The sequence below is a fragment of the Scardinius erythrophthalmus genome (genome assembly GCF_964197995.2).
Source record: "Scardinius erythrophthalmus genome assembly, chromosome: 1".
In the NCBI taxonomy this organism is placed as follows: Eukaryota; Metazoa; Chordata; class Actinopteri; order Cypriniformes; family Leuciscidae; genus Scardinius; species Scardinius erythrophthalmus.
The window spans coordinates 32,380,925-32,394,552 of NC_138221.1; the positions used below are offsets into that span (position 1 = coordinate 32,380,925).

The 13,628-nt window shown below is 37.5% G+C and overlaps 1 protein-coding gene across 1 annotated transcript in view; it reads right to left on the reverse strand.

Annotated features, from left to right (window-relative positions):
- The window catches only part of nfixb (nuclear factor I/Xb), a 186,091-nt gene that overhangs the window by 144,258 nt on the left and 28,205 nt on the right, over positions 1-13,628 (reverse strand). Inside the window, 2 exon segments of the mRNA XM_081375246.1 lie at positions 3,898-3,930; positions 3,933-3,989. Coding sequence (XP_081231372.1) covers positions 3,898-3,930; positions 3,933-3,989 — 90 coding nt within the window.

A 13,628-nucleotide genomic window follows, 5' to 3' on the forward strand; every position in this document is an offset into this window, starting at 1 on the left:
CCGTTTTGTTATAAGATTCTAATTTGGTCAGATTGAGTCAGCCATAAATCGTATCATTTACTTTTTTTTTTTTTTTTTTTTTTTAGGTTTTTCACAATCGCTTTGGCTTTTTTTTTTTTTTTTCAAACAAGTTCACATTTCTGAACACATCAGATTTGAATTTCTTATTGATTTAAGCAAATTGCATGTGCTTTGGCAAATGCGTGCAAAAGAGTACAATGAGTACAATTGTCTATAAATTGCACAATTACTAAATACACATGCCGGGCAGTTGATCAAAGCTGATGAGTTGGATTATCAGTGAAACTGTCAAACTCTTCACATCTTCTAAATTTTCTTTCATCGTGTGAGCCATCACATGCAAACTGATCCATTCAGTGATCAAAATCACCATGGAAATATTTGTTATATACAAATTTCATGGTTTTTTTTACTGCTAGAAAACTGCTCTCTGTACAACCAACCAACCAATCAAGTTTGGGAACTATTTCTAAACTTTTTCCTACTCTTCTTTGACTCTCTGAATCTGCATTTACACAGACAAAACAGATATTCTTTTATAGTATAGAAAGCAGTTAGTCAAAAAAAGTAGAAAAAAACATGAACATAGATATAACAAATATTTCCATAGTGAAAAAGAAAAAAACATCTAAACATTTGGTCCCACTTTATATTAAGTGGCTTTAAGTACTATGTACTTACATTGAAATTAATAATTTGATACAATGTACTTATTGTGTAACTACATGTTTTTACATTGTACCTACATTTTAAAAATTCAAAATGTAGTTACAGCTGTAATTAATTAATGTAATTACATTTGTAATTACACAGTTGACCCTTTCCTTACACCTTAAACCTACCCAATCCACCACACCTGTCCCTAACCTTACCCGTATCACACCTCAATAGCAGCAAAAGTGTTTTACAATACAACATGAACACAATAAGTACATTGTACTAATTTTTAGATGTAAGTACATAGTACTTAACGCCTCTTAATATAAAGTGGGACCAAACATTTTGACCAGTGTGGCTCACACAATGACAAAAACACTTTTTTATTTTGGTGTAATTTGCAAATTTATTGACACAATAACTAGGTTTCACAATAACTGTTCTCTATACGATAAAAGAATATCTGTTTTGGGTGAGTTACTGCATTTTTGCAGACATGCCATGTTCTGATGCTCCAGAAAACAACAATTGAACAATTGTGACAATTGAGCTTACAGTTTAGAGAAAGTTAAGACTGTTTCAAAAATGGATGGATGGATGGATGGATGGATGCATGGATGGATGGATGTGGATTACATGGATGGATGGATGGATGGATGGATGGATGGATGGATGGATGGATGGATGGATGGATGGATGGATGGATGGATGGATGGATGGATGGATGGATGGATGGATGGATGGATGGGATGGATGGATGGATGGGATGGATGTGGATTAGATGGATGGACGGATGGATGGATGGATGGATGGATGGATGGATGGATGGATGGATGGATGGATGGATGGGGATTAGATGGATGGAGAGAATATCCTAGTCTTTTCCACAACAAAATCCTGAACTGATTTGTAACAAAATTCCACAAAACCAGTTCAAAGCCCTGCAGTGGTGAGAGGAGAGGAGGTTTCTCCAAACCAAAGCAACGGCAAACACAACATGATAGCTCGTGTACCACCTCTCAAGATGTGCCCCATATTTAGTGGTTTGAGTGGGTGCAAGACTACTAAACGAACACACGACACAACCACACACGAGGAGTAAATCAACAGCTTTTACATCTAGATACATTTACTCATCTGGCAGATTTTTACACTTAAAAGCAGAGGCTCCAACTGGGAATTTTCACAGTGATGTAAAATGGTAAATGGACTGCATTTATATAGCGCTTTCAACAGACCCACGGCCACCAAAGCGTTTTACATATTGCCTGACATTCACCCATTCATTCACTCATTCATACACCGACTGCGGTGTCAGCCATGCAAAGGCACCATCCAGCTCGTCGGGAGCAACTGGGGTTAGGTGTCTTGCTCATGGACGGGGATTGAACGGGGTTTGTAGACAACCTACATGAACCACTGAGCCACTGCCGCCCCAGTATGTTATAGAAGAATCATTTTTGGTTCCCCAAAGAAAGAACCTGAAGAACCTCCAGTTCTTAAAAGAACCATTTTTTCTAAGTGCGGTATTTCACTGTAAATTATACAATGACTTGTTCTTTTTTACTCCCAAAAAAGTGTAAACGTATGGTTAGATCTATTACAGTTATTCACCGTATAGAGAACAGAAACGTTCTGTTAAACAATTAACAGTTTTTTACCGTAGCATATTTACAGCCTCTTACCAATAAAAAAAAAAAAAAAAGAAAGTACATGAATGTTAAAGGTTCTTAATGGAACCATCAATGCCAATAGTCTTAGAAAAATATTGAATGGTGTTCTATATATAACCCTCTCATTTTTAAAGAACCCCTTATGACAAAAAGGTTATATAGCTACAAGGAGAATGTCTTAAATGATTGCGTGATACTTGTGTTTAACAGGTTATTTACTTTTTTCCCACTGATAAAGTATGTTTACAAGCCGTTCCATTCATAAAATGTCATTAAAATTAGAAATGAATTAAAACAAAAGTAAAATTGAATGAACTAAATCCATAAAGTGATGGGAACCCCTAGCGCTTGATAGAAACCTTTAAGCTTCTATGCAGTTGCTTGCAGTTGAGCTATTGAAGAAAACTGTTAACCTGCAAGTAAAAGCTTGATATATTACTTGCTCTTTTTTGTTCTCAGCGTTAAACATGGTCAAGTTCAGCGGTTCTCAGCTGGATTTAAAGGCACGGACATCAACAACAAAAGTTAGCCGTTTTCTCATCCCTTATATAGGTTGATAAGCATCATAAACATGCATGATAAAATGGTTAAATAGCATTTTGTTGTTTGCATTTAGCTTTTTTTTTTTTCTCTGCTGTCCGAGACTCTATATATCAAAACTGAGGCCCATTTTTGGGTCACAACCCACCATTTGAGATCCACTCAAAATTCAAATCTACATACTGATTCATCGGCTACTAAAACATCATGGCAAAACTTTTAGAATGAACGAACTTCTCCTGGTTTCTACACCAAATAAAAACAGAAAAACACACTGCTACAAAAATCAGCACAAAATATAGCCAGGCCCTCCTTTTTCCTCGAAATTACCCTGAAGGACGATGCAGTCTGACACATTCCTGATATCCAGCACAGCTATATTTTACACCTCAGCCCTTTTTCTGTACTGTCAGCCAATCACGTTTCATCATTTTTCCCTCCATTTCTGCGAAAGCCTGCTTTCTGAGACGACGGAGCAACCCAGATTTTTTTTTTCCCGAAACGTTGGCAAAAGCAATCCGCTGGAAACGAGGAATAGAAAACCGGCTCCCAGCTCATTAACAGTCTCATTTTCAGTCATCCACAGACTCCCCTTCCCATCTCTCCATCTCTCCGTCCCGCCCTTCTGTTTTTATGACCATTTTATTTCACTCCCATCGCTGTAAATCCAGCTCGCTCGCTGGGTGGAATTTTAAAAGCTGCACTTCTTTCTGCTTTGCAGTATTTTTTTCTTCGCCCTCCCTTCCTTGCAGTCTTACCCTCATGTATACTTCTCATTTTATAGAAGTATGCAGGTTATAATTTTCATTTCCCACAAGAAAACAGTGCTCCGGTAAAATTATGAGACTTGCTTTTTTTGCAGGATTTCTTCTTTTTTTTTTTTTTTCACTGTGCTTTACTGCATATGCATATGTGCATATGGAAATAATAATCATGGTTATATTTTTGACTCAACACAACATCAATTACAATGCTGAAGGAATAATGGAGTAATATGGAGACGTACCCTGTAGGAATCAGACACGACGAAGCACTCTGGTACTCTGGTATCCCGGGACCTCTGGACGGGTCTTCATTCACCAGGAACGGTTCGGTGGCCTGAAATATAATATAACAGATAGAAGTCATCAGCATTATAATCACAATACTGTTGCTCCTTTTTACCATTCACTCTGTTTTTCAACTATTTTAGAAGGGTTCTTGAAATGCTATGTGGTTCTTTAGATGTTCAAAAAGCTCTTTATTCTCTTATAAGATCTTCAGATCAGTGTTTTGGATTCTGGGTTCTTAAAACTCAAATCATAGAAAAAAGAGAGAAAAAAACGCCCTTTGTAGAACTTAAAAACTTAAAAACATTTTAACTTAACATTTTTCAACTGACATTTGGACACTAACAAATATTGGAAAAATAAATAATTCACATGAACATTTTACAAATACAACTCATATTTATATATTTATATTAAATACAATAAATAATTATGCATAAATATAAAGATATATTGAATGTATATATAAACTTTTAAGCATAATATATATTAGGGCTGTTCAACGATTAATCACATCCAAAATAAAGGTTTGTGTTTACACGTGTGTGTACTGTGTATAATTATTTTGTATATATTTTGTATATATCTCCAGGCCTCCGGTGGCACAGCCAGCCTTCAGAAAAATGTGTTATTAATATATAAAATATTTATATTTATATATAATATAAATTATGTATAAATATATATACATGCAAATAGTTCTTAAATATATACATGCATATGTGTGTATTTATATATACAAAATAATTATACACAGTACACACACACACACGTGTTATGTAAACACAAACCTTTATTTTGGATGTGATTAAAGGGATAGTTCACTTTGAAATTAAATTTTGGTATGTTTTAGCTTACCTCACGGGCATCCAAGATGTAGGTGTCTTTTTTTCCGCAGTAGTTTCAATTTTGATATTTTTAGGTCAAACCGTTCTTGTCTGTCAGTCGTATAATGCAGGTCTATGGTCACTGTCTCAAAGAGCATGCACAGTGAAGTCCAAATTAAAACAATTCCTCATCGTCCAAATTAAACAATTCCCCATCGTAAGTACACATTGATGGCCTAAGACACAAAATGAGCGGTTTGTGTGAGAAAACGAACAGTATTTATATCGTTTTTACCTCTTATACACAGCCACGTCCAAGTGATCTGAGGGTGCGCGCGCTTCCTGTTGTGTGCGCAGACTGGTGCATAGAAATATATACACTAGGGGAATTGTTTAATTTGGACGATGGGGAATTGTTTTAATTTGGACTCTGTGCATGCTCTTTGAGACAGTGACCATAGACCAGCATGAAATGACTGACAGACAAGAACGGTTTGACCTAAAAATATCAAAATTGAAACTACTTCGGAAAAAAAGACACCTGGATGCCCTTGAGGTAAGCTAAAACATACCAAAATTTAATTTCGTTGCACAGCATTGCATTAATAATATATTATATTAACAATAATAATATTTGGACAATAACAAAAATGGAAATAGTAAATAAATAAATCACATAAATATTTTAAAAATACAACTCATCCTGCACCCTTTTTATATTATCTATATTTCGTTTTTTTTTTTTTTTTTTATAAATGTATATAAACTAACACAAATATTACAAATTTTTAATTTTAAGTACATAAAGATAAAATTTATTATTTATATCATTTTAAAATAAAATTAGATGATATCTAATAATTAATAAATATAAATATATATATAACAAAAGAAATTTGAAGGTGGACTCGTATCACTTGAGCCAGTAAGAATGAAACAGCTTAGCACCCATGTGCAAACACCACAGGTTTTCTTCAGAAAGATTCAAATCTATTCTGAAAGTTTGTGACTGAACACATCTTGGCCAAACTTTATGCCGCCCATGTGCAGCGTTGGACTCGTGCGCCTGTAATCAGCGGGTTTCATCTTAAACTTATTTCAGCTCTGCATGCTGTGCACAGTCAGACCAGACTCTCCAAACTGGTTCCCGTTCACACCTCCTGACTTCCCAGTATATCCGTGACTTATTCAGCACAAACCTCTCACACAGCGACTCTTTCTCCCGACACGACCGCCAAGGTGTTTTTTTTTTTTTTTTTCAGAGTGTCGTGTCCATTCATCCCAGTTCATTTGTATGCTGGGAGGTGCACTGACTGGGTGTGCGGAACTGAATAAGCCCCCATTCCAATTTATCCATTAGTGGGACGATGTTAAATCCCACAGCAAAGCCAGGGGCAAAAGCAAAGTCTGTTCACACAGCGGCATTATGGGGCGAGAGGTCAATACCAGTTGATATTAAAGTAAAAGTGATTAACTAGTACACAAAAACCCAGATGGAAACTCTAGCTCACATGGGTTGATCTTAATAAGACTTAACCAAGATCTGAAGTATTAGCTTTGTCTCCTGAGGAATAAAATGGGACTCACACTGACACAGTGAGAATATAGTGATTTAAAATGAATGTGGATAGCAGCTCAGATCATTTGATCTTGATAGAATTTGTTTGAGTCCAGATTAACAAATCTGACTGTTGACTGCAGATTTTGGTGCCTGGGCAAATAAGAGCACAGTTCGAGACATGGGTCTCATTCATTAACCACGAGCGTGCTCAATATTTGTGTGCAATCTGCATGCAAATGTTTTCACGAACAAAACATGATTCATCAAGTTTATAGAAAAAATGAAAGAACAACTGAAACCACACTTATGCAAAAATCACATACTTTGGTTGGCTTTATAAACATACTGTATTTCATCATAAATAAACTGTACTAACGGTGAATGTAATTTCACCAAGTACAACATGTTCCTGGATTGACATCTTTGTTGATCCTGGAACAACATTTACAGTTTATGACAAGTTTAGGCTTACAACCAGGGTTAGGTTATTCACCTATTATTTCACTCTTGTTTTATGGATAAGTTATGGTTAGGGTTAGGTTTAAGGGTAGGGATAGGGTTTGGACTATGTTTTTGGGCAGGAATGTTTTTCCAGAATCAACTAAATATGTCTTACTTGGATGGATGGATGGATGGATGGATGGATGGATGGATGGATGGATGGATGGATGGATGGATGGATGGATGGATGGATGGATGGATGGATGGATGGATGGATGGATGGATGGATGGATGGATGGATGGATGGATGGATGGATGGATGGATGGATGGATGGATGGATGGATGGATGGATGGATGGATGGATGGATGGATGGATGGATGGATGGATGGATGGATGGATGGATGGATGGATGGATGGATGGATGGATGGATGGATGGATGGATGGATGGATGGATGGATGGATGGATGGATGGATGGATGGATGGATGGAAATATATTTAATATATATAATAATTATGATGGATGGATGGATTTAAAAATATGTATAATAATAATAATTATTATTATTATAAATACAACGTCACATATATTATATATGTAAATGTACATACTGTACATATTTAAAAATATTTAAATATGTACATAAATATATAATATAATAAACATACAGATGTTACATCTTCAATTTGATCCTATATATATATACATATATATGTGTGTGTGTGTGTGTGTGTGTGTGTGTGTGTGTGTGTGTGTGTGTGTGTGTGTGTGTGTGTGTGTGTGTGTGTGTGTATAAAATGAGATTCTAAGCTACCTAAGCACTTAGTATCATCTAAAAATAACCATTTGAGATATTAAAGTTATCTGATATTTTTAATAACCCGTCCCTTAACCTCTAAAGAAACCCCCAGCATCCCAGACATGGAGAATTCCTGTTGTCCTCAGGAGTAAGACATATATACTGTATTTCAGTGCAAGCAAACTCTGCTGCACACATTCCCTGGATTAAACCTGTCTCTAAAATGCACTCCTATAAAAATACATGCAGCACTAAAATAACAGACGCAAAGATGTGTGTGTGCGCATACGATACTATAATAGATCCCAGACACTGGCTAACCAAAATGTGGCTGCAACACCAGCTATTCATATCCACAGCAATGAAAGGTTGCATACGCTCTCTCTGTCTCTCTCTCTCTCTCTCCTCTCACAACACATCCATAAATCAAAGCGATTAACTAAACAAACTGAAGAACGAGAACTAAGGTTCAACCAACTCAGCTGGTTGTTATACTTTCAGAATGTGTAGAAACAGTGTTTATTTAGTCTCCAAAGAAGGTTTGGGGTTTTTACTACTGTGCTCCATATCATAATATATGAAAATGTACTCTTTTATTCATGTCAAACAGCTTTTCTAAAAGTGATGGACAGAGAAACAGGGGCAGGTGAAACAAAGAGACAGATGAGTCCCTCTCTTCCGCTTGGTTTGCCTTCACACTTTAAAGTAAGATGGTGTGTTTGAGTCTCCGCTGATTGTTTGATGTAGTTCCCTGTAGATCTGTCCTCTTTCTCCCTCGCTGTGGATGTTTATGGAGCGTGGAACTGCGTCAATTAAACATGCCACCCTTTTCTATATATATGCAGCATATGCCCGATCCATATGGACAGCCCTGAGCGAAACCGGTCCCTAGGCCCGTCATAATTAACTCTTGAGTATCAACACAAACATATTTAGAGCCGAACGATGAACAGCCATATTCAAAATGTCTGCTAATGCGCAATGATGGGCCTGTTACATTTCGTGTCTGCTCACAGGGGATCTCAAAACTGCCCTGATATGAAGATTTTAACACATAATAGGAAATGGGAGTAGTGTAGCAATCATAATCAAAGCGTGACGAATGTGAGATGTGTCTGTTTGAAAATGAGGGTTGAAAAAAATCATTAAATTATCAAACTGCATGATCAAGGCTGGTGATAAAACTGACTGGTGATAAAACTTTCAGAATTTGAATTGGCTGAATGGACCAGATTTTTTTACGTTTTCTGAAGGAAATGCGAGTGGTGCTTAATTGGCAAGGTATTCTGTGTTGTTTTTAGTGTTGCCAATCTCAAAATCTCAATAGTTTCTCCTAGACAGCAATGAAATGGAGACTTCGCTAAAGCCTCAGATGTTTGCAACGCAATCTCATGGCACTTCGTAACTATTTTACGTGTTTGGCGAATTGGTGGCTAATTAGTATGAATTCGTATAATCTCATTTGTACGTTTTCATACGATCAGCTTCCTCCCCATTGGCAGTTAAGTTTAGGGGTGGAGCTACACGTTTACTTTTTTTCAAAAAAATCTTATGATTCATATAGTACAAATTCATACGATATCGCCACCTTGTAAAATAGTTACGTTTTCCCGTGAGATGGATTGGATGTTTCTCATGAGGTCAACACCAGAACTAGTGTTCCAGAAGTGATCTCAGTAGTGTGATCAGGTTTGCCAGGATACCAACTGCTGCAATCAAAAGATATACAACAGCTAGTTCTGGTTCTCGAATCTGATTGGATGAGAGCTTTTTCCAGCCATGCAATATTCTACTAATATCACACGAAAACCTTTTTACAATGTGTATAACTCCTCTTGTTTCTGCATGATCTATACTGCGTCAATGGTGGAGGAGCAAACCTACTTTAAAGCAGCACTCAGTAGCTTCGGGATTTCTGCGCTGTATTCTCGCTTTTTCTCTCGCAGGTTCCTCTGTAGAGCTCCCCCCACAGCTTCGCAATAGATATTTGACAACACTGTTGTAAAAACTCGTTGGTGATTCTCAGACACCAGAGGCTATAGATCAACGACATCAAAGCAGATGGGAGTTGATCAAAGTTGCAAGTGCGTATTTTACGCTCACGGGCACCAGGGGGGTGCGAAACGACCACCATTCAACCCGAAATAAGTAATATAACCATTCCAATGACTCCGAAGCTGTTTAGTTAAGGTAAAAAAAAGTTACTTAGTTCACCTTTAAGTTTACAAATTTCAATTTCAATTTATTTATTTAAATGGGACAGTGCATATTCATGAACGTACAATCAAAGTTGAACGTAAATACGCCGGATTTAGCACAATGCTAATTTCCATCTGTAGTCCCAAACATAAACAAATACAAACCAAAAAACAAACAGACAATATACATATCAACAAATATACATATATAGCTATAAAAACATTAAAAGTTCCTATACCTTATTGTACTTATTGTAATATTAACTTAAAGTGCATAAATGCCTGTACATAGACATCTTAAAGTGCTTATTATAAATATATAAATAAAACTACCTATCAAATTTTACCTGCATACTTAATGATTACATTTTTGATTATTATTCAGCCATCTTTTAAGATTTTTCTTAAATGAAACAAAAGTGGGGCTCTCTCTAATTACCGTTGGTATACAATTCCAAATTGTGCAGCCTTTAATAGAGAGGACATTTTGTGCAAACGAAGATTTTCTAAATAGTACTTCACAATCCCCCTGGGTAAATGATCTAGTCCTCATCTCACTATTTCTCTTTTTGATAAAATCCCAGAGGGGTGGTGGGGCGATTCCATTCATAGATTTATAAATAAGACAGCTATTTTTAAAAATTTTAAGATTTTCAAAATTTAGTAGTTGATACTTCTCAAGAATTGGACAAAGGTGAAATGACTGTGGTTTCCTGTCAAATACCTTGAAATACTACTGTTATTGTGTCACGAAATGCAGTTTTAAGAGTTTTTAGGTGAGAATGTTGTCGTTTAGATCTAAAATACGTGACATATCAATAGCGCTGGTTTGAAAATTTGCTTAGACTTTTTATGAGAATCGTCGAAAATAATGGCATTTAGGGAAAAAAGGTCTGCGCTACCATAATAATTTGTATTAATTGTCATGAAAATAATGTGACAATGCAAGACGTTATATTTTATCCATTTTGTTTAAGTCATCGATGGACCCTTTCTCAAAAACCTCGCCCACTAAAACACGTCAGCAAACCAGAACTAGCAAAATTATTCAGAATCAATGGGTGTTTCTTATTGGCTGGTTTTATTGGTTGGCAAAAAAGCGCGGATAACGCTCCTGAATCTTTAGTGATGTTACAGAAACAGGTGTGATTTCTCAAGCTATTCAAAATAGTAAAAAATTTCTTTATGGATAATTATAATTTGCTATTTGCTTTTTTCTTTTGTTTTTGGAGTGAAACGTGACCTGGACATGGTTTGGCGTATATACGTTCATTTAAATGTATAACTTCACAACAACAACCCACAATTAAAACTATTTTCACAATATCCACCTTTTTTACATCCCAATTCATGTGTTCAGAGATAAGAGAAACTGACAGTCGACAGAACTTCTACACAACTGCTACCGCTCTACAAACCCAGGTAACACAGCAGACACATCAAAGCCCAGCGAGGGAGGGAGGGGATTTGTTTTTTAAAAGCGGTGAGAGGGGGAAATATATGAAAGCAGAAATGTATGCCGTGTGAACGCGTGCCAGGGCCACTTCAGGGAGAAATGCTGGGAAAATGTGATATTTCATACCTCCATCTCTAGAGGAGCCGCAAGAGCGAAATGAGCGAGGAGCAGCAGTAATAATGAACCCGAGGAGGAGGGTGGGCTGTTAGATTGCTTATTGTTTGATTTCAGAGCTGTTTTGGGCACTAAACATTGATTCTGTCCGCACAGGAACTGCAAGCCAGAGTTGTGTCTGATTATAAGCTATTAAACAGGATGAATCATTATGTTACCTCTTTAAAATCAAAATATAATATATTTAACCTTTTTTAAGTAAATGGCTCATTATCATTAGTGGAAAAACTAAGGCAGGAGAGTGACATTAAAAATAATTAGATACACTATTTCATGCCCACACAAAATACTCCACCTTGATGCCGAGTGTTCTGATTGGTGCTTTGGGTTCCTTACCTTACAGTTAGGAGTCATTCATGGATGCAGCACAAAAAGTGCAGAAAAATCTATATGACTACTTGTGGTTAGAGTTAAGCCCCTGCTGGTAGATGTCGTAACTACACCATTTGGACACAAAAGGCATCTTTCTCCACTGATGTTCATTCAAGACCAGCCCTGTCTTTAAGAATCACAGCGGCGATTCTCCTTCTGCTGAATCTGCGCCACAGCAAAAAGAAAATTCGGCCTATATCAGCGGCTTTTTAAAGAACTCATATTCTAAAAATCTCAGTTGTGATTGTGAGTTTGCTGTGTGCATTGAATGCAAAGCAATGCAAATATAGTGTTCTGTACACGTGTAGAAACGTGTTTCTGTTGAGTCCTTGCGAGATGCAAGCAAAAACAAAACAAGGCTACAACACGACCAGTAGAGTCTGATTGCCAAACAAATGACTCTTGTGAGCTGGTTCTTTTTAGTGATTCAAAAACAAAGCTCGACCAGTGTAACGGAGGCCAGTCAGTAAGAGCTGTGCGAGTAAACCTCACTCCCCTGGCCTCAGGAGGCGCACTGGCGACTGATCCCACTGCGCATAGACAGGTCGAAACGACGTATTTTCTACGTCGTTTTTGCACGTCCAATTTTGCTCCCCTTGAAGGTGCAGACTGTGACGCCAGATGACGTCTTTTTCCGACGTCTTCCGCACGTCTAATGTTGACGTCCGTCCAAAGTTCGTTTGTGGGAAGAAGGAAGGAGACGGGGTTGGCTTGCTGTGGATCGTGTGTTTTATTAGATACTGTGCGTCTTTTCCAAACAATAATCGCGCTCAGTGCGCTCAATCAAAACGCGCTCAAAAAAAAAAGAAAAAAGCGGCTTCTCCACACACACACACACACACACACACACACACACACACACACACACACACACACACACACAACCCTTACTCTTGCTTTCCCTGGGAATCGAACTCGTGATCTTAGCGTTACAAACGCCAATGCACTACTGTTTGAGCTACAATCTGTAGGCCTATTTGAATATGTATTAATCATGTTGATAATGCGCGAATGGGGCGTTTAGCGCGGCGCGGACGTGCGAGTGATTTGAGGGTGAGAGAGCGAGAGAGAGTGAGATAATTCTGATTAGTCCAGAGGATATATCGCGTTTAGGCTAAAAATAGGTTCGGCGCATTTTAAACAAGGAAATAGAGATTTGGCATGAAACGTGGATGGAGCGAATAGGTTCAGTACACAGCAAAATGACATGACAAACTCTTTTTTTTTTTTTAAATGGCGTTTATTGCGTAAAAAAAAAAATAATCATGTAAATTTCCTGCACCTGTCATAGACGTCCAAATGACGTCCAAAAAAAATACCCAGTTCAAAGGTCAAATGTTGAACGTCAATATAACGTCCAAGTTGGGTCATAGTTGGACGTCCAAATAGTGGACCTAGTTTGGACGTCGAAAAAAATTACCCAGTTCAAAGGTCCAATGCTGAACGTCAAAATGACGTCCAAGTTGGGTCATGGTTGGACGTCCAAATAGTGGACCTAGTTTGGACGACGAATAGATGTCCAGAATTGGTCATGGACCAACGGACCCAATATAGACATGATCTGCACGTCTATCCGACGTCCAATGTTTAGTGGGATGCTGGAGACGTGCGTTCTTTAGGCCGAGACACACCAAGCCGGCGGTCGGCAATGTCAAGACGTTTTTGAGCATTGGTTGGCTTAGTTTTTTCTGTGTTATCCACACTGTTGGTTCTTGTCAGATGCCATTGGGGTTTTTGGGGGGCCGATTCAGCATGTTGAATTGGTTTCAGTGAGAGAGAGAGCTCTGCTAGGCTGTTCCGTTTAGAGAACGAGTCCGTGCACGAGAATGAAAGCAAAAGTGAAGAAAGCGAGCAAAGA